This window comes from Antechinus flavipes, chromosome 4 (assembly GCF_016432865.1).
Source record: "Antechinus flavipes isolate AdamAnt ecotype Samford, QLD, Australia chromosome 4, AdamAnt_v2, whole genome shotgun sequence".
Lineage (NCBI taxonomy): Eukaryota > Metazoa > Chordata > Mammalia > Dasyuromorphia > Dasyuridae > Antechinus > Antechinus flavipes.
In genome coordinates, this window is record NC_067401.1 from 143,063,874 (window position 1) to 143,082,809 (window position 18,936).

The 18,936-nt window shown below is 40.6% G+C and overlaps 1 protein-coding gene across 10 annotated transcripts in view; it reads left to right on the plus strand.

Moving 5' to 3' along the window:
• Positions 1-18,936, plus strand: part of MAPT (microtubule associated protein tau) — a 156,513-nt gene that overhangs the window by 131,257 nt on the left and 6,320 nt on the right. For all 10 annotated transcript variants that reach the window (XM_051994914.1, XM_051994918.1, XM_051994919.1 and 7 more), the window contains 2 exons: positions 6,329-6,410; positions 8,128-8,240. In XM_051994914.1, the coding sequence (XP_051850874.1) occupies positions 6,329-6,410; positions 8,128-8,240 (195 nt within the window). The remainder of the gene's footprint in view (positions 1-6,328; positions 6,411-8,127; positions 8,241-18,936) is intronic.

Sequence of the window (18,936 nt, forward strand, 5' to 3'; positions counted from 1 at the left end):
TCTCCACTGTTTTCTTCTCAACCTTAAAACCTGGACCAGGCCTCATCTCCAAATATTTCAAGTTATGTATTACCTAAGCCAGACTTCTCACCGAGAACTCCAAGTTACTTGCCGCCCTTCCACTCTCCCCACTCCCATTCTCCCAATCAGCCTCCACCACCCCCTGCCTTTTCATGCTCAGGCTAAAAGAAAAATGAGCCTTGCTCACTCTACTACCCCTGTGCCCTTACACATGCACATACATGTTGTGGTACATGGCTAATAGCTTTCAGTAAGAAGCCTGTCATTGTGGGTAGAGGGTGGGCCTTGGATGCTATACAATATGAGTTCAAGAACTGACTCTGATTCATACCACCTGGGTAACCTCTCAGTGTCCCGGGCAATTCACTAAAACTCCAAGCTACAGATGAGCTGCCAGTCTGTATTGGCAGACAATGTCAATAAACAGTTTCTCATACTTATGAAACCATGAATCTGGACCCCCCCAAAACTACCACCAGGCTTATGTGCCAAGCATCAGGGATGGAAGGTATGGGATGATTGAATTTTCTAGTTAATCAAGAAGAGCCCTTTTTTCATTCAAATTTCATTTGTTAAAAATCTACCCTGTTAGGACATGGTCTTGCCTTAGTGATTCATAAGTAAAAAAGATTGCCTTTTTTTCTTGGTGACTAGAGCTCTTGCAGGGATGTTACCTTTGGGAATGAGAGAGATGGCCTAGTAGGGTCTATGAAATTCCTTTCATTTCTAGAGCTATAGTATCCGGAGGGCACAGTGGATAGGGTGCAGACCTGGAGTCAAGAAGATCTAAGCTCAAATGTGACTTCAAACACTTGCTTGTAACTGTGTGACATTGGACAAGTCACTTCACTGGTGTCTTCCTCAGTTTCATCTCTAACATGAGATGATAAAGAAGAAGATAAAAGAGCATCAACCTTCTGTGGTTGTCATGAGTATAAAAATGAGATCATATTTGTAAAATATTTTACAAACTTAAAGTGCTGTATAAGTTCTATTATTATTATTATTATTATTGTTCTAATATTTGATCAGTTCTCTATCTATAAGATGGTAGGGACTGAGAACATCTGAGGGATTGGATTGAATCTTTAGCAGTTTCTCCAGTCATATATTGGAAGCTCCTTTTTGAATAGATGGACTCTTGAAATCCTGGATTCTTTTCCTTTAATATGTCCTTTCTCCTGAAAGGTAAAGCTTTGGGTGGGGAAGACCTTGAGTTATTGAGCTTGTCAGAAGTTATTTCTGTTAACGCAAATCTCCATTCCAAAGTACTGGTTTGTTTTGTTGTTCTTACTTGATACCATTAATCCTTGAAAGGATTTGGGGTTTTTTTAAGGGGGAGCAGGGCACTCTGAAGCAACAAGCCTGAGGAACCCCAAAGTGAAATTAGGGCAAACCGAATTCACCTCATAGGTTCGTGTGAAAAAATTGTTTTGCAAACTAAAGTTGAAAAGCCTTTTTCAACTGCAACTGCTATTATCCTGATGACACTCTAGTTATTATAGTGGTCTAATAGCCACTTCTGCTGATAGGAACAATCAGTTAAATAAACCATTAAGTAGAGAATAGAGGTATCGAGCTGAATATAAATTACGGGGGGGCGGGGGGTGAGGGAGTGGAGGGTGTGCATGTGCGCAGCACAGAGACTCGTATCTCTGCCTTTAACACGCACACACACAAGAACCAGGAAGGTTAAAAAGGATGAATAGGAGAGAAAAAGTTAAAATAGAGCAAAGTATGGGATCTCCATCACAACCTGTGTGAACTCTGCTTCAGCATCAAGAAACAGTCCCCAAGAGAAGCAGCCATGATTGCCCACCTGCCAATCCCAGGGCCGCACCCCACACACGGTCCCAGGTCCCCGAGGCTGAGCGGACCCCTTTCAGGAGACTTTGAGAAAGTCCCTTCTGGTCCCCATGCTCCCGAGACCACAGCCAGCCCTCCCGTGAGGGGCCTCAGGAGCCAAACGGTGCCCTCCAGCATGGCATGTCATGATGGGGAGGCTCTCCACCCTTGAAGACCCCAGAAGGACCAGTGGTTCTGCAGCTGGCATGGGTGCCTTTTTGGGGGTGGGAGTCTTTTACTGTTGTTCTCCCTGCTTCCTGGCTATTTTACTACCTTCTGCTCTCAAATGGTGTTTTCACCCACTTGGAATCGCCCCCGCCCTTCCTGCCACACTGCCACAGGTGCTAGAGGAAATCTCACTAACTGTGTGCCCGGGCCAGCATCTAGGCTCACAGAGCCTTCCCTGCCATCGGGCAAGGTGTGGGCTCTTCCCCTCTCGATTCACTCTCGGATTCTCCTATCCCTGCCCCAGATCTCTTCCTCCAGCTCTTATAGCGCATCCTTCCCAGGTGTTCCCCTCATTCTTTATGTATTGTCCTCCACCAGAAGGTCGTCATCATCTCTCTCCTTGATGCTGTTCTGCAGAGGAGACCGCCCTTCTCTATTCCAAGATGTACCTCTGATCCCAAACTGCCCTCTTTTCTCTGCCAGCTTGCCCCTCCATTGTCCTTTCCCCTCTAATCATCAATTTGTCTTTCTCAATGGCTCCTTCCTGGGCCTACGTGTGTCCAGAGAGGACTCATCTCTTAGAAAAGCTTTGTTGTCCCCAGAAACCAGAAGTTCTTAACCCAGTTTATAAACCTTTTGATATGTATGTATAACTATTTAATTTAGTTAAAAACGAATTAGTTTCCTTTGTAATCTTATGTATTTTATTTTATTCATTTAAAAACTTTATGATAAGAGGCTCATAGGTTTCATCAGATTGCCACAGGGGTCCGTGCCACATAGAAAAAGGTAAGAACTCTTTCCTTAAGCCATCAAACACCTAGAGAAAGCCCTGTGTGCCTCCTTGTCTACAGCCCCTCTTCCCTCATTTGCTTCTCCATCTGTAGTGAGTGATCTGACCTCTGACCTCGGCACTTATCCCAAACTCCTCTCTCTGAAGTTATCAGTGACCTTTTAATTGACAGACACAGGGGTCTGCTAAAAGTCCTCATCCTTCTTGATCTCTCTGCCTTTGACATTTGACACTTGACCATCTGTTCCTGTTCCAAAATTTCTCCTCTCTGGGTTTTTGTAACACTGCTTTTCCTCTCGATGTCCTTTATTCGGTCATCATCCTCAATGTTTTAGCCCCAAAGGTGGGTGTACCCAAAAGCTCTGACCTGTATTCTTTTCTCTTCTTTCTCTAAACCCTCTCAGTGAAGCGCATCAGTTCTCATGGATTCCGTTATCTCAGTCATCAATGACCCAGAAGCCGATGGCTCCCAGAGCTGTAAGGTTCATGTAAGCCTCAGATACAGCTCTGCAGCCTTGGGCCAGTCAGTCAACTTCGGTCGGGTTCAAGTTCTTCGGCCATTAAAAAGGAGATGATAATAGAAAGCTCCTCTCTCCCAGGGCTGTTGCAGACAACAAATGTGATTTGTCCTTACAGAGTAGGCGCTGCTGCTGCTGCTCTCTCTTCTGTGTTCTGGTCCCACTATTTCCCCGGGATGTTCCAAAGACACTTCAGACCCAAGCCATCCAAAACAGAGCTCACTGCTCTTCTTCCTTGCTCCCCTGTTTCTGTTAAGGACACCACTGTCATCCTAGCTCCGTCAGGCCTGAGAATCTTCCTCGGCTCCTCACACTATATATCCAGCCCATTCCCAAGCCCTGCCGATTCTCCCTTCACATCATCTCTCCTGTCTGACTCTTCTTCCCTCACCACACCCCCCTCCCTCCAATCCTGGTACAGACCCTCAGCATTTCTCATGTGGACTGAGAAATTATTATAATAATTATTATAATAGCCCTATAATTGTTCTTCCTGCCTCCACACTTTCCCCACCGCCTCCAGTTCCTTCCTTTACACCACTCTGAAGCTATATTCTAAAAAGCACAGACCCAATCTCATGACCCCACTCTAAGCGATCCTTCTTGCCTCCGGAATAAAACATAAACTCTCTATCTGGCCCTGAAAGCCCTTCACACTCTTGCTCCACCCTCCTTTTCCAGGCTCGTTACACACCATTTCAACCCCTTTACACAAGCTTCAGTTGCAGCCAGGCTGACCTACTTACCATTCCCTATACTCAACATTCCATCTCGTCTCAGTGCCTTTGCATGTCGGAATTCTGTGCCTGGGAAGCCCTCCCTTTGTCACCTCCACCTCTCAGGATGCCCAGCTCTGTGTCACTCGTGCTACAGGAGGTGCTTCTTGACCTCAGCCTCCAGTTTCTAGTGCCCCCAATTTTTTTAATTTTTGCATATACTTTATGGAAGAAATGGGGAAAGGCAGGTCCCTCAATAATCTGTTTCTCCTTTTATCTTTCTTTACTTGCATATGTTATTTCCCCTGATATATTTATATATATATATATATATATACATATGTATATATATATATATATAAAATATATGTACACACACACACACACACACACACACACACACACACGAGATAATTATAAACTCCCTAAGAGGAGAGTTTCTGAGTTTGGGGTTTGGTTTGGTTTTTGCATTTGTATATCACCTTTCAAAATGAGGCAGATTCTAAGCACTTGCTGCTCCCATCCATTGGGAATTTATCAAAGGTTGGGATTATTTTGATTTGTAGATGAAACCACAAGAATGAAAATAAGTTGGGAAGTGGGTCCTCATCAAAGGGTTTTCACATAGAACACCCCCCCCCCGACATTTGTTGTAAATAACATATTCCTAGGGAAGAACTGGTCATGACTAAGCCGCAAGAACAATGCCATTAAAAGCGATAGCAGCTTAACAAATCTGACAAAGAGGCTCAGGCTCAGCCAAGAGACGGAATATTTGCAATAATATTTAAAAGAACAAAACTCTAGTTTCTGCTACATCCCTGGGCAGCCCCGCAGGGTCCCTGGAAGAATTTCCTCTCGAAGCTGCGGCGGTTCCCCCAGCCCGCCGAGGCTTCCGCGTGATTCCTGACACCCGAGGAGCTTCCAAGATCTCGGGGAAGGTGGCCATTTAGACTAACCAGTTTCCGGTGGTTTCCTCCCCCCGTTTCCCACACAGACCCAATCCTGCTCTGTCTAGAGGCGTTCTAAGTATTTGAAAACCCTTTGTGTCCCACGGCAGCTCCCCAGCCCGGGGGCTCGGGCTTCGTTACCGCGCTTACTAACTGCTTATTCACCAGGCGGCCGCGAACGCGGACTTCTCTGCACGGGCCTGACTCCCGGGGGCTCCTGCCTGAGGCTGACCGCCCTCCCCAACAGCCGGGGGAATTAGCGGAGCCCCTGGGCTTGGAATCTTTGTTTCCGCAGGTCGGGATTTACTGCCCGCCAGGGAGCGGCTTTCCGGGGGGGGTGGGAAGGGGGGGGGGGACTATGCTCCCGTCAGGCCACGAGGCTCTTAGGCAAAGGTTTGCCTCGCTTGGGAGAGGTCCCCATCCGGCTTCGGGCCTCCGGAGCAGGGGGGGCGCCACCTTACGACGCTGCCCGTGCTGTGGAGAGAGTGGCGGCGCGTTGGAGTCCGTCCGCGCTGCCTGCCTCAGTGCCATGGAGCTTGCCATCTGCTTCACGCCCAGCGGGGCTGCTGCTGCCCGCGTCCCCCTCCCGCCACCGCGCTCCCCGAGCTTTGGGAGCTTCCGTGCGGAGCTGCCCGCTTGTGTCTCAGCCCCCAGTCTGTTGGGATTCCAGCGTGTGGGGTGGGGCGGGAAAAGAAGGCATTAGCGGCTGTACTTGGGAAACTGGCCCTCTGACCTCTCACCTTTCTGGAACTTGGGTCCCGTGTACCTGACTGTGACTGCTTCTCTGTTTCAGCTACTGGGGACATAAACCTAGCGGCTGAGAAAGGTATTTTCTTTGGGGGGGGGGATGACTCTTGCACAGGTGAAGCTGAACTGATTTAGCGGCCTTGGAAGGCCCTTAACCTCCTCCCGGCCCACTGGCCTCCCTGGAAAAATGGCAGTCCAGTGCGTGCTCTGGTGCGTCCCTTGAGGAGGAGACTAGTACTTTCAGTGACTTTTCCTGCCCCAGTCAGTTTCTTCTTGGGGCTTGGATCCAAACGGGTCTGAGTTTATACAGCCGTGTTTTATTGTTATAGCCAAATTTAAAATCCTGTGTTTCTGTTTTTGTTTTTATTTTGTTTTCTATCCACTTTCCCCACCCTTAATCTTCTCCCTTCTATTCCCTTTTTCTAACCTTCCCCTTCCCTTCTTGATTTTTCCTCATTCTTCCTGTCCTCTTCTCTTCCTAACTCTCCTCCTTTTTCTTCCCCTCACCTCCTGCCCTCCCTTTCTTTCCCTTCACCCCCTGCCCTCCTTTCCCTCTCTCCATGCTCCCAGGTGCAAATAGTATACAAGCCAGTCGATCTGAGCAAGGTGACTTCCAAGTGTGGCTCATTGGGCAACATCCATCACAAACCAGGTAGTCCCCTGAAGAGTGTTGTGGGTACTTGGGTACAGTCTCTTTTCTAGGTAATCAAATATTCTCTGTATCTGTTACCTACCAATTTGCCCTATTTCCAACAAGGAATCGTAAAAGGTGAAATATATTTTTACCTGGGTGCTTTTTTAACTTTCTTTCCTTGAAAGAATATGAAGGGGATATATTCAGAAATGAAGGTGATCTATAAACCAAATAAATTGATAATAATAAAAAAGACAATAAAATATAAAAGCAAATCTTTTTTGTGGGGGAGGCCTTAAACTCTCTGATTCTCAAAGCAAGATCCATGGAGTGCTGCATTTTGTGCCCTCCCCAGTGCCAGGCCAGGGAGGGGCTAATGGCCCAGATTTATCCTGAGGGGCCCAGGATCCAATAGGGGGATGATGTGACTTTGCATGATGCTGGAAAGCATCTGCCCTGACATCACTATTGTCCCCACTGATCTTGGATGAGAAATGATATAGCACACTCCCCCTATCTCAGAGGTCTCCTTATAGTCCTCATTCCAAATACTTTTTGTCTTGGTTTGAGCCCTTAGCACATTCAGCAAGTGCTCACTAAGTGCTTACTGTGTCAACATATTGTAATATGTTGGCATTTAATACCAAGAAACCAAGTAGCCAAAATGACCCATGCAGCCCAAAGAGTCTAACAAGGCAAGGAGTCCTTGGGAAGGGTCCACACAGCACAGTGGAGACCTGAGCATTGTTTTTGCCTGTTCTTGGACGTTTGCCAGAATTGAGTGTCTATCATGACAACTACTCCACAAATGCCATTCTCCTTGAATTCTTAATATTCCTGCTTTACGAATGATAATGATACAGCTCCCCATGACCAAGCTTCCACAATTGCTGCTTTTCTGTTTAAATTGAATAATTTTTTTCCCCACAGGGTATGGAGATTGGGAACCATAGTCTTATGAGAATGTCAGATTTGTAAGACTAGACAGGAATTTGACATGGCTCTCTTAGAATGTCTCATGATTTGACTTGGGTGGGGCTAAAATTTATCTTGGGATGCTTAATTTACTATGACAGTCCCATTTAAAAAAAAAAAATTGAGAACTGGATCTCTCACTCAGCCTGGAAGTACAGTGACCACTCTCAGGTGCTACCCACTGCTAATGGGCATGGAAGCTTTGACCTGCCCTGTTTCTGAGCTGAGCCAGTTAGACAGCCAAGCCCTCCGCCCCTCTCAGGGGCTCCCCATATTAGTGCCAGCTTGAGTTCATCAGCATTAGTTCCCTGAGACTCAAAACTCACAAGTTAAAACAAGCCAGTAGCCTCTCCCTCCCCCAGGAACAAGGGACTCCAGGCATTTGCCACAATGCTGAGCAATTCCATTCTTTGCGGATAATGTCAACAGGCTGAGCTGTTGGGAATATAGATCTCTTCTTCTTAAGAACAAGAAGCTGTCCTGAAACTACGCATTTGCAGATGTTTGAACTATTAATGATGAGCCTTAACTGTATATAAAAGTGGGTCTACTAGTAAGTCCCCTTTGTCAGAGACAGTTTGTAAACTGCTCCTTCAAGTTAATAGGCAATAGTTTAAATGTTATTTCATTATATAAAATCTGTGGTTATAATGGGACTTTACTTGTGAGTCCTCCCTATCTCCCTGCAGTGTCTACTGTAAGCACAACTAACAGCCTGAAAAAGATGCCTAGGTGATGCTGTCTGTGTATATTGTCACAGGTGGTGGCCAAGTGGAAGTTAAATCTGAGAAACTGGACTTCAAGGAGAAAGTTCAATCAAAGATTGGTTCCCTGGATAACATTACCCACGTTCCTGGTGGAGGAAACAAGAAGGTAAGGGGGCAGCTTGGAGCTGGCTTAGCCACATTATGCTCATTATCCTCATTATCCTCCGCATTCAAAGCTGTGTCAGTGGTCCAGACACACAGGGACGGGACGGAGGGAGGGTGACATCACACTAGACAACAACCAAGGAGGAATGAGTGTTCTTTGGTAGGTAGGTAGTGCCCAGGTTAATCAACCCAATGTGTGCTAATCAGAACTTAGCCAACATGTCAATTAGGGGAGGGTTCTTTGCTTTTCCAAAGGATTCTCCCTGGCTTCCTTACTCAGCACATTTAAGAGTGTGTTTACATAGCACATTAACCATGGACAGAGAGGCTGGGATAGCCAGGAAAAAAATAGGATTCATTAGATTCATGTTCCACTTTCTACCCTCCCCCGTACCTTACATAAAAGTGGCACACCTGGGTCTGGAGGGGAGGAGTGTGATGTCAGAATCCTGCTAGCTAAGGCCAGGCCAGCCTGAGAGGGCATTCTTGGTAGAGCTGAGGCTGGTGAACCATTAGTCTCCCACCAGCCCCAGAGATACCTCTCTTCTTGTGGGGATCATCGTGTTGACCTATGGAGGAAGATGCTTAGAAACCTTCTAAGCCCTTTATTTCAAGTGGCTTCCGCTCTGGGCCCCTGACTCCTGTCATGAGACAGATGCATTGTTGGGTATGGGGGAGGAGAGGGGAAGAAGAGCAGATAGTTTCTCTGCCCATCTCCCTGGAATTAAAATAAGTAAGCTAGACTATCTGGGCTTTTTTACCTAGGATTTAGGAGCTTGTTTTTAAATATATATATATTTTGATAATTGCATTTCAATATAATTGCTTTTTTTTAGATTTTTAAATTTGGTTTAAACTTAAGTGCAAAATAACTAAAAGAAAAAATATCATCATGTACACAGCTTCTTGTAAATTGTTCCTTCAAGTTAATAGGCAATAGTTTAAATGTCACTTAATTATATAAAAATTTTGGTTATAATGGGACTTAACATAAGAGAGGACTCAACATAAAACAATAAATTTACATTTCAAGAAAAACTATATAATAAACACTCTACATTGTTTTCATAGCTGTCCAGCCTTTCTTTGCTTCTTCTTATAGACTTTCTTTTGTTCTTCACTGTGCACTTTTTACTTTAGTTTTTCCCTCCTTTCTTTACTCTCCCCAAGTTGAATATGGAAATATATAGGTGTGTATGCATATATGTGTATATATACACATATATACATATATTTCGTTATACATAGACACATATGTATACATATACATATACATTTACATCTATAAATATATGCACTCAGACACATATGTAAGACTGTACTATGTTTGTTTTCACTTGTCATCTCTGGAGGTGGATAGCAGCTTCTTTCATAAGCCCAAGTCTGTCCATGTTTTTCCAGATCAGCCAGTTCATCATTTTCTAGACCACAGGAATATTCTAATTTTTCACATTCTGTCTGAAAGATTGTTTATAAAAGCTTTTTTCTCATTTTTATATATTCATTTATTCTTGACTGCATTGGTTTTAGTTATACAAGAATATTTTAACTTAAAATAACCAAAATTATCCATTTCATATTTCAATAATGCTCTCACCTTATAATATACATTGGTTTGAAGTCTTGAATACTACTGATCTCTTTCCTTTACATCATTTCCCTCTGGTTTCTTTAAAGTTCCTGGCCTTTTATTCTTCTAATTGAATTTTGTTATTATATTTTTTAATTTAGTAAAGTAAGTTTTCAGTAAATTAATTGGAATGGTATTACATGAATAGATTAGTTAGGTAAAATTGTTATTTTAAAAATTCTATTAATGTTATCTACTCATGGAATAAATATTATTTCATTTATTTAGATATAATGTATAAAAGATGTTTTATGCTTATATTCATATATGGGTAAATTCATTCCATTCACATTATAAGCTACAATTATTTGTTGAATATTTTCCTCTTTATCTTTTTCACACAGTTCCTATTTCTGCTCAATTCTCTACTTTACTTCTACCTGCTACCTTTTTCTATTCCTTAACCTACCCACCCCTTCAAAAATGCTTCCCTTCTCCCTTCTTCCCAGACTGTCACTTTGTCCTTTTATTTCTTTCTGAATTTAGAAGATCACACACACACACACATTATTCCTTCTTTAATTCATTCCTGATGAGAGTAAGCTTTCAGCACTACCTGCTTTCCTGCACTAGCTTCTTTTGTATTGTTTTTCCTTTTTTCCTCATTTGTATGAGATAATTGCTCCTTTTTATTTCTCCTTATATATTTTTTAGAATCACCATCATACTCAGTTCAGCCCAAGCCTTTCTTTCAAACTATCCAAATAAAAATGACAGTCATAAAAGTACTGATATTTTCATTACAAGACCTTACTGAGTCCTTTATAATTGGTCCTAACTTTATATTTCTCCTGGATATCATATGTCTGATTTTCCCTTAAGGTCTGCTGGCTTTTGTCACAAATATCTGAAAGTTATTTAGCTCATTAAATATCCATTTTTTTCTGGTCAAGATTATGCTTAACTTTGTTGGGTAAATTACTCTTAATTGTAGCGTAACACTCAGCTCTTTTGCTCTACAAAAATAAAGTATTCCAAGATTTACAGTCCTTTGATGTGCTATAAGTCTTGTGTAATTCTTATTGTGGCTGTAGCTTCATGATATTTAATTTTTTTTCTCCTTAACCCGGGGGCTTTGAAACCTGGCTATGATATTTCTGTAAATTTTCCTCCTGGGATCTTTTATGTGATGATTGGTGGAACTTTTATCTATTTCTGCTCAATTTTCCTTGATAATTTCTTTTACTATTGTGTTAGAATTTGTTTTAATTATAATTTTCAGGCAGTCTTAGTATTCTTATATTATTTCTTCAGCTGTTCTCCAGATCAGTTGTTTTTCTGATGAGATGTTTCACATTCTTTTCCATTTTTTTCATTTTTTAAATTTTATTGTGCCTTAGAACATCATTTGCTTTCCTCTGCCCAACTCTAGTTTTCAGAAAATGATTTTCCTCAAGTTTTTGGTTCTTTGTTTCAAATTGATTGACATTATTTTTATAATTTCTTTGATTTTATCTTATTTTTTTTTCTAGTTCTTCCTCAATCTCCCTTATTTGGATTTTTAAAGTCCTTAAATTCTTCTAAGAAGTCTTGTTATACTTGGAACCATATGACATTTCTCACTGAAAAAAAAAAATTTTAGCTCCATTATCTTTTTCTGAATATGAATCTTGAGCTTCACTAACCCCACAGTAACTATTTATGGATGAGTTCTTTCTCTTTTGCGTGCTCATTTTTTAAAAATTATTTTTGTTTTATTTTATTTTTAGCAGTGATATAGTGTGATCAAGTTCTAGTCCTGAGGTATGGGGAATTATGCCCCAAGCTTCCTTCTGTGGTTCAGCCTTGGGCCAGTCCTCCAAATGATCTTCCTCCTTGCAGGCCTTCAGGGTGCTACAAACTACAGTTCTCCGCTGTTCCTTAGAATAGAAACGAGGGGCTTTGCTCATGGCCAGCCTGGTACCTGCCCCTCTGCTCCCGCACTCAACCAGCAGCAGTAGCCCGGCCCAGGAGGCACAGCTGGGTCCCTTGACATAGTGGAAGGTCTTTCGGTCTTTTCCCTCACTGCCTGAGAGATGGAAGTTTCTAAAGCTTGAGGCTCACAACTCTAATTATACAGGATGGGCCTGGAGGGATTTGCACTTCTTTCTGACCAAATCTCTGCCCCTGGAGGTCAAATCTTTCCTGAATCTTATTTTAGGAGAACTCTGCTTTACCTGGACTTGTGTTTATTTCCGAAGCTCTGTATTCCCTCTAAGGCAATGTTCTGTCTTTTTTCTATGGAGGAAATTTGGAGATGCAAAAGTTTTCTGACCTTTCTCCACCATCTTCTCAAAATCTTCTCCCTTAATGTGTTTTATTTTAAGCATTTAAAAATATCATTCTGAAAAAAAGTTCTGTAGGCTGCTGCCAGTGGAGTCCATGGCACTAAAAAGGCTAATTAATAGCCTCTGGCCTCCAGGATAGCTGACATTTCTTTATACAACATCCTAGGTCCTATAATGCCTCTCCCCATATGGCAACATCTCATTTCAAACATCACTAATTTAGCCTTAATCAGAGGAACTGGTCTGAACTCAAATTTATCTTTGCATACTTAATTTGTTTATCAACCTCATCCTTTGCAGACCATGCAAATGGGATCATGAGTGGGAAAGAAAACCAATCCTTCTTCAACATTTTGGTATCTCCCACTTAGCATCTGGTTATGATGCTGATGAAATGGGAATCCCCTCTGGGTGTCAAAAGTCTTCTATTTTCTCCTTTGTTCTTCCTCCAGAAAATGTGGAGCCCAAGCTCTGCCTTCCCCAAATCAGCCTGAGGGACAGAGGCTCAGAGCCAGTAGAAGTCCCTTGAAGACTTAAAAAGCTCTGTCCCTCCTTTCTTTTCTTTCTTTTTTTTTGTAAATTAATATTTTATTTTATTTTATAATAACTTTATATTGACAGAATCCATGCCAGGGTAATTTTTTTTACAACATTATCCCTTGCACTCGCTTCTGTTCCGATTTTTCCCCTCCCTCCCTCCACCCCTTCCCCTAGATGGCAAGCAGTCCTATATATGTTGAATATGTTGCAGTATATCCTAGATACAATATATGTGTGCAGAACCGAGCAGTTCTCTTGTTGCACAGGGAGAATTGAATTCAGAAAGTAAAAACAACTCTGAGAGAAAAACAAAAATGCAGATAGTTCACATTCGTTTCCCAGTGTTCTTTCTTTGGGTGTAGCTGCTTCTGTCCATCATTTATCAATTGAAACTGAGTTTTTGTCAAAGAAATTCACTTCCATCAGAATACATCCTCAAACAATATCATTGTCGAAGTGTATAATGATCTCCTGGTTCTGCTCATCTCACTTAGCATCAGTCCATGTAGGTCTCTCCAAGCCTCTCTGTATTCATCCTGCTGGTCATTCCTTACAGAGCAATAATATTCCATAACATTCATATACCACAATTTACCCAGCCATTCTCCAATTGATGGGCATCCATTCATTTTCCAGTTTCTAGCCACTACAAACAGGGCTGCTACAAACATTTTGGCACATACAGGTCCCTTTCCTTTCTTTAGTATTTCTTTAGGATATAAGCCCAATAGAAACACTGCTGGATCAAAGGGTATGCACAGTTTGGTAACTTTTTGGGCATAATTCCAGATTGCTCTCCAGAATGGTTGGATTCGTTCACAACTCCACCAACAATGCATCAGTGTCCCAGTTTTCCCGCATTCCCTCCAACATTCATCATTATTTTTTCCTGTCATCTTAGCCAATCTGACAGGTGTGTAGTGGTATCTCAGAGTTGTCTTAATTTGCATTTCTCTGATCAATAATGATTTGGAACACTCTTTCATATGAGTGGTAATAGTTTCAATTTCATCATCTGAAAATTGTCTGTTCATATCCTTTGTCTGTCCCTCCTTTCTAAAGAAGAGCTCGAATCTGGAATTATGCCCAAAAAGTTATCAAACTGTGCATACCCTTTGATCCAGCAGTGTTTCTATTGGGATTATATCCCAAAGAAATACTAAAGAAGGGAAAGGGACCTGTATGTGCCAAAATGTTTGTAGCAGCCCTGTTTGTAGTGACTAGAAACTGGAAAATGAATGGATGCCCATCAATTGGAGAATGGCTGGGTAAATTGTGGTATATGAATGTTATGGAATATTATTGCTCTGTAAGGAATGACCAGCAGGATGAATACAGAGAGGCTTGGAGAGACCTACATGGACTGATGCTGAGTGAGATGAGCAGAACCAGGAGATCATTATACACTTCGACAACAATATTGTATGAGGATGTATTCTGATGGAAGTGGATTTCTATGACAAAGAGACCTAACTGAGTTTCAATGGATAAATGATGGACAGAGACAGCTACACCCAGAGAAGGAACACTGGGAAACGGATGTGAACTATTTGCATTTTTGATTTTCTTCCCGAGTTATTTTTACCTTCTGAATCCAATTCTCCCTGTGCAACAGGAGAACTGTTCGGTTCTGCAAATATGTATTATATCTAGGATATACTGCAACATACTTAACATATATAGGACTGCTTGCCATCTTGGGGGGGGGATGGAGGGAGGGAAGGGAAAAAAACGAAACATAAGTGAGTGCAAGGGATAATGTTGTAAAAAATTACCCTGGCATGGATCCTGTCAATACAAAGTTATTATTAAATAAAATAAAATTTAAAAAAAATATAAAAATAAAAAAATAAAGAAGAGCTCGGTGGTCTGCGATCACAGATGCCCTACCTGACTGAGGACCTTTCTCAGCAGCATGTCGGGAGAAAGAAAAAGAAGGGTTTTGGTCCATTGCATGCAACTTGCAAATTGTTGACCTTTTCAGAGGTGGTTTTCTATAATCAGCTAACTTTGGGCTCATGGATTAAGTTAAACATCCAAACAGCGGATGGATTCAGGCAGATGTTTGTTGTTGTCCTGAAACTTGCATTCTGATGAGCTCAAAGTATACACACTGGATGAAAGCAGGGGGCAGAAGGTAGTGGGGAGTACAGGAAGACTGCAGAAACCTATATAAGAACCGTGGCAAGAAAATAAATCATGCTCATAGGACTACCAAAAAATCTGTTCAAACAAGAAACAAGAAATGGCAAGGCATGCTGCTTGAAAATGATTTAAATTAGAAGAAAAAAAAAAGACAGAGAAAGCAGAACTACTCAAGTCCTATTTTGTTTTCATTTTCTCCAGGAAGAAAAATAAGCTTGGAAAAGGGGGTAGGGCAAACAAGGGTAAAAGGCGACTTGAAATCCAAGATAACGTAAGAGTCCTAAGAGTTGATAAAAGAGTAGAGTACTGAGTTCTTTTAAATGAAGTCACATCCTCAGGCCCCACTTTGTTATGTCCCATAATACTGGAAGAACTTCAATAGATTCATGGAACCATTGTCAGTAATCTTTAAGAAGTCATAGAAAATGGAAAGAAAAACATTAAATACATTAGTTGTCAAAAACAAACAAAAGACACATTCTGGAAATGACAGGCCAGATTGGTGGCAAAATTTTAGAGCATATTATTAAAGAAATGGTTTGTTCTTCCTTAAAAAGGAAATGATGATCCCTTACAGCTCACATGGACATACCATGTCATACTAAGCTTTTCTCTTTTCCTCTTAAATGGCAGACCATAGAAATTTAGAAAAGCATTTTTTCTTTTCTTTTTAAAAAATATTATTATTAATATTATTTTGGCAAGGCAATTGGGGTTAAGTGACTTGGCTAGGGTCACACAGCTAGAAAGTGTTAAATCTGAGGGCAGATTTGAATTCAGGCCCTCCTGACTCTTAAGAGTGGTGCTCTATCCACTGTGCCATCTAACTGCCTTAGAACAAGGGCTTCTTAGACTTTTTCCACTCATGATCCCCCCACTTTTTTTTTTTTTTTACTTTTAATAATAGCTTTTTATTTTCAAAATATATGCAAAGATAGTTTTCAACTTTCATCCTTGCAAAACCAAGTTTTTCTCTCTCCCTTCTTCCACCCCTTCTTGTAGACAGCAAGTAATCCAATATAGGTTAAACATGTGCATTTCTTCTATACATATTTCCACATTTATCATGATCCATTCTTTTTGCCTGAGAAATTTTTATGTGCTCCTAAGTATATAGGTATATACAATAGATATACAAATCAAACATATATATATATATATATATACACACACATATATATAGTTTTACCATTTATTAAAGACAAAAATGTGCATACTAATGAGAAGGATGTGGTTATTTAATTTCACATAAAGAATTAAATCTTGGTGAAATATTTGATACCTTTTACTCTTGCCAAATTTTTCATAACCCCCACATTCAATTACATGACCCTATATGGAGTTGCGACCCATAGTGTAAGAAGCTTTGATCTAGACTATACATTTGATAGAGTCTATCATGATGTTCTTGTGGATCAGGGGGAGAAATGCCAAGATGACTGGTAGGTATGATTAGTTCAACTTCTTATTTGAATAATTGCTCAAAAAATGTGAATTAATGGTTGCTAACCTACAGGACAGTTTTTATCATTGATAACTTGAATGAACACCCTATAAGAATAATTTACAAGTGAATTATGGATATGCTTAGAAGGAATGGTTAATAGATGAGTTGACAGAATCAAAATTCCAAAATATTTTCATTGACTAGAATGAGAGAGGAAACAAAGGCGGTGAAATATAATGGGAATAAATTTTCAATTTTACATTGAGGATTTTGTGTTGTTTTTTTTTTTAATCTGTTAAAGGCAGAATAGAGGTCCCTTTACCAGTAGCTCTTTTTTTTTTTTTTAACAGCAAAATTTCAGTTTCATATTTGCTTGGAAGTATTTTGTGGTTACAAAAAGCTAATTTCCCAATATACTATGTTAACCAAAAAATAATAGCATACAGTATAAAGGGGGAGGGCAGGTTGGACTCAGTCTGGTCTCGTGGTAATTCAGGCCCAGAAGGAAAGGAAATGAGACTTCATAAGACTATCCAACATTTGACCCCCAAAAAGTTTACACTCAACAGCAATATGGAAAAATACATTCAGCAAGGTCACAATATTGGTTCTGATAAATACACCTTCCCTCATCTCTATATGGAAATATATCTAGTCAGAAAAGTATGTTGATTCTCATGGTAATAGAACATTAAGATAGATGAATTTGTCTTCCTTGTGGACCAGGTTTTTTATTCCTTTGGTGATTGAAAAACCATGCTGTTAATTGAAATTCTAGTCCCGTGGTGTTAGGATTCTTACAAGGTGCCAAGTCAGTGGAATTGATGATTGTCTAATTTACATGTACATTTACATGTACTTAATGATTCTCTAATTTACATGTACTTAGTATGTACTAAAATTCCACAAGATTCACACCTTTAAGAGAGCACATATAAGGAGGATCTCTCAGGGCCAAAGGACAGAAGCCCACTAGAAGGTCTTAGAGGAGGAGACAGATTTATTCCATCTTCCACCTTTGTGCTGTCCGGAGACTGAAGCAGAAACCTTTGGAGTCTGGGAGATTCAGAAGTCAGAGCTCAAGTTCTTAGAACCAAGACTATAGAAGGCCTCTAAGAAAGCTAACCAGGCCCCAGGAAAAGAGACAAGACTTAAAAGAAGACAATCAAGGATTTGGATTTTAACTCCTGACTGCATTTGGGGTATTTACTGAAATGAAACTAAGGCTGCTTCTAGAAGCCCCCCCCCTTCCCATCCCCCTACCACCACCAACAACCTGCTCTCAGAGAACTTTACATTTTAGAAAAGAATATTACATCCTGGACCAACCAAGTCATCCAATCAAGGATGACTTCCCTACCTTTAGGGGGAAAAACCAGCCCAGCCCATATGAGTTAGATGTTGCTGTCAACACAGGGCATTAGACATCACACTATATTTGGTCAAACCACATCTAAGATTTTGTTAAGTTTGGGCACCATGTCCTAAGGGGAACACTGAAAAACAGGAGTGGTCCATATAGAAATAATAAGCAGGATGATTGAAAAACTCAAAACCTACCATCTTGAAAAAACAGTTGAAGGAGCCCAAGATACTGAGCTTGAAGGAGAGAAGACCTAGAGAAGATATGTTCACTCTCTTCAAAAATTTGAAAAGTTGTCATATGAAAGAAGGGGATAAACATATTCTTTACACCTCCAGAAATCAGAATAAGAGCTGGCAAATGGTAGCTATTACAGAAAGGCAGATTTCAGCTTGATAGAAGGAAGTATTTCCTAACAATGAGAGAATTGTTTGACAAGGGGATTAGTCTGTCTTGGGAGTCTTGGGAGATCATGAGTCATCTGTTACTAGAAATATTCAGTAACAACAAATACTGTTTGAGAAATAGACAGGTCAGTGGTGTGGTAGATAAGAATGATGGACCTTTAAAGTCCTGACTGGGTTAAAATCCTGTTTCATATATTATTTATCTGGGCAAGTCATTTATCTGCTGTCTGTGGTTTTCTTCACTTAAAAAAATAGCACCTACTTGAGTATGTATACTTATATATATTTTTATTTTTTATACAAGCATATTTATGTATAAATATATATTAACTATTTTACAGACTGTAAAGCAATATAACATAATAACAATAATAATAAATTGTATAATCAATTTTCAATCTATCTGAAAGCAAAGATGCTAAACAATTTTTTAAAAATTAAGGATGGAATTATGACCAGAAAAGTATAATTGAGAGACAAATTTATGTTCTTGTTCCCATAAAAACTTTGTGAGAAAAACTGTATATATATTGAAGGGTATCCTTGATGAAAATATGAGAGAGGAGCAATCAAGATTTTACATATTATTTTCTTTAGCAGATCATAGTCTATAGCAGATCTTTATTGGAACAATTGACTGAAAGGTACAAAGAATAAAAGATCCTATTGTATTTCTTGAAAAGTGGAGGGAGAGGGGGTGGAGGGAGGAAAAAAAACTCACAAAGAGACTGGATGTATGACCATCTTCCAAGACTACTATTGAGGAGATTCTTCCTTTAATAGAAAGATTAGGCTAGATGGTCTCCACATCTCCTTCTAATTCTGAGATGCTCTGTGAGAAAGAAAGAGAAACAGAAACACACGTAGGAAAGAAGCCTCTTCTCCTGTAGGCCTGCTC